General features: G+C 33.0%; 1 protein-coding gene across 1 annotated transcript; it reads right to left on the bottom strand.

Moving 5' to 3' along the window:
- Window positions 1-879: 879 nt before the first annotated feature.
- Window positions 880-2,961, bottom strand: LOC105785448 (protein SRG1). The gene is made up of 4 exons (XM_012611543.2): window positions 2,607-2,961; window positions 2,284-2,531; window positions 1,881-2,205; window positions 880-1,786 (listed from the first exon to the last, which is right to left on the bottom strand). The coding sequence occupies exons 1-4, from the start codon at window positions 2,868-2,870 to the stop codon at window positions 1,505-1,507; spliced, it is 1,119 nt and encodes a 372-aa protein (XP_012466997.1). The 5' UTR covers window positions 2,871-2,961; the 3' UTR covers window positions 880-1,504.
- Between the last annotated feature and the right edge of the window lie 223 nt (window positions 2,962-3,184).

Below are 3,184 nucleotides of genomic sequence, written 5' to 3'. Positions count from 1 at the left end.
ACAATAAAATTAATTCTAAAATAAGGAGTCACCAAAATAATAACTTAGGTTGGGTGATAAAATGTGTATATTTAATGACAAATTATCAAACAAATTATTAAAATTATAAAATATGTAACAACAATGACAAATGATAAAAGTATATAATGATAGTGCTCATGTGTACAAAATAAAAAGTTATTAGAGTTGAATTACTATGTTATTTACCTAATTATATGTTATTTAGCTTTATTTAGTATCATACTACGAATACTGTAGAGCAACAGCTTTTAGTCCGGCAGGTGCCATATCAGTCTCCATGTCAGAAACGAAGACCTCATGCACTAGCTGATTACATGGAGTTGATTACAACTAATTAGTCATATATATAGAGACAGTAGAGAATATGGAATGAGTTATGCAATCTGTAATGCCATGTTATTTTCTTCTCTAAGTTTCTTCTTTCCTCCTCTGTTTCTGGATATCTCTTCTTTACTATTATCTCTCTTTTCTCGATCATCAATGAAGTTATATTATCCATCTTGAGTTCGTAACATATTAGTTAAGAATCGATAGGAGAAAGAAATACGATTTTTTAGTAAATGGTAGTGCATGTTAAAACTATGTATCTTGGGAAATGATTTTGATTTCTTACTTTATAATATTTGGACGGTTTAGCATAAAATATCTTTCGGTAAATTTTTCTTAAATATTATTTATTTTTATTATAGTTTTTTACAAAACATTATAAAACATTTCTTTATAATCAAAATTTATTTTATACTAAATAATATCTTATATAAATCTAATAATAATTTATTTTTAATTAAAACTTAATTGAAATTTATATTTTATATATGTATATATGATAGGATAATAGCATATTGGAATTGAATAAGATAAACGAAATCAAGATTTAAACAAGTATTTTATTACTCACGCAACTATTACACAACAGTAATACAAATGTTTTGTGTCTGCTGTAAATATTCCTCTCTACTTTAACACCCACACTTCTATTTCTTACACTATGCTATGCTAATGCACTCTTCACATATACACACCACACAAACTTGGGCTATTTTTTTTTTCTTATTACACGCTTAAGTGAAGCTAATCTTTTGCTATTATTGCATTGCTAACTTCTTGCCACCTTGCTATCCATGTTTAGCCGACCTTGAAGTCGGTTTGACATCTAACAGTTTCAACAATGATATCAAGTATATCCCATGGTTTTTCTCCCCAACATAAACCCTTTAATGGTGACTCCACTCCATGGAAAAATACCAGGCTTGGTTTATTGTTTCGCAGTGAAGCAAGATGATCCCAGTATCAGTAACAACAGTGTGCGTTGCCATTTAATCGATATGTGATAATAATACTACAATAATAAGCTTATAGAGATAAAAAGAACATGCTATATGATAAATTTGAACTAGAGACGACCTTGGTCATGGGTCTGTTTACTCTTAAGTAAATATGTTAACATTTCAATCCACGTTTCTCCTGATAATTGGCTAATGAATCAAGTTTTGTTTTTACAATCTTCATTTTCTTCCTCGGTTTTAATTCTCATGAAATCAAGGTAAGACTTGCCATTTAGTCTCCGAGCAAAAAATTCCTTGAAGTATTTCTCCAAAGGGACTCGTCGAAAAATTGCAGGGTTACTGGGACCAATAAGGCTAAGTGCAGGGCCTAATTCCGAGTCTAACTTGGAGCTATAAAAAGTTGCTATTGATAGCCTCTCTTTGGTTGAGTTTACAACTGCTCTATGCTCAATGCTACGATATATCCCATTGCTGAAAATCTACAGAGAAACCAGAGAAATATAATCATGAGAGGAGACCCTTTTATATAGTCAATGGGATTTCAGACTATTCACAACACCAAGTGAAATATACCTCCATGATGTCTCCAATGTTAACTACTAAAGCATTGGGAAGTGGCTTAATGGAAACCCATTTTCCATCTTTTCGGACTTGAAGGCCTTCCGTTTCACTGAGCTGAAAGAGAATCGTCAAAGCATCAGCATCAGAATGAGGACTGAAACCAATGGTCATATCTGGTTCAGGGCATGGTGGATAGTAATTAATTCTCATTGATTGAATCCCATCATTGAAAAGCTCTCTCATTTCTTCGGTGCCCATATTTAAGGCCCTAGCCATGAAATCTAAAATCCTCAAAGCTAGATTTTTCACTTCAATAGAATACATTTCCATGGCCTGCCTGCATCAAAACTGCAAATCAAAATCAAACTATTTCAAAAGTTTCAAATTCCATATTCAAAATAACCATGGGAGATACCTCAACTTAAGGGGGAGCTTTTCAAATAGTTCAATGTTCCTAAGATTGTGTGGCAATGTGGTGATATAAAACATATCTGACCAATCTAGCTTCTGATCTTCTGAAACTACAAACAATTGACCAAACCCTTCATGGTTATCTGGTTTTTGCCAAAGAAGCTTCTTATCTTCATGAGGTAGTTTGAAGAAATTTTCAATCTCCAACTTGAAATCCTCCAACAATGATATACTAACACTATGGTTCACTACCTATTATTGCAATAAACAAAAGACTTGCTTTAACAGATTTCAAGAGATACCAAGTAATGAGAAAATATGGCTTACCTGGAAGAACCCCCATTTCTTACAAGCAGAGTGCAGTCTTTGAAGTTCAGAGTCAACGAAATCCCCAGCAGCAAGTTTCTGAAGATCGATGATGGGGACAGAAGGAAGGTGATGATTGGGTGAGATGGAGTGAGGTTGTTCTTGAAGAGGGCGGAGATATCTAGGTGGGATTTTGGCGATGGGGTCCTTAGCTAACTCTTGAACACTAGGTACGATGATAGATTTCCCAAAGTTGACAAATTCTGCATCTGTTGGCGACTCCATTAGGGTCAAGTCTTAGGTTAATTAATGCTTTCAGGTTTCAACGAATGAAACAAAATTAAGTAAGAAGTTTAGTAGTGGTGGAATCTTTTTCTCTTGGAGGCTGCATTTTATATAAATAAATATTTTTAGTTGTGGATAGTAGCTGACAACCAAATTGCATTAAATTCAGAAGTAGAGCTGAAAATGTAAAACAGTACTGCAGTTTTTTCTTTTTTGTCAAAAGGTAGCGAATGTTTTCTATTATTTATCTTTCGAGATTTATCACTGTTTTTTCTTAATAATATTGTTCTGTTTAAGAACTACAATATGTTATG

Source organism: Gossypium raimondii, chromosome 1 (assembly GCF_025698545.1).
Source record: "Gossypium raimondii isolate GPD5lz chromosome 1, ASM2569854v1, whole genome shotgun sequence".
In the NCBI taxonomy this organism is placed as follows: domain Eukaryota; kingdom Viridiplantae; phylum Streptophyta; class Magnoliopsida; order Malvales; family Malvaceae; genus Gossypium; species Gossypium raimondii.
The sequence above is the reverse complement of the archived record's forward strand: the minus strand, read 5'-3'. Positions and strand labels throughout refer to the sequence as shown.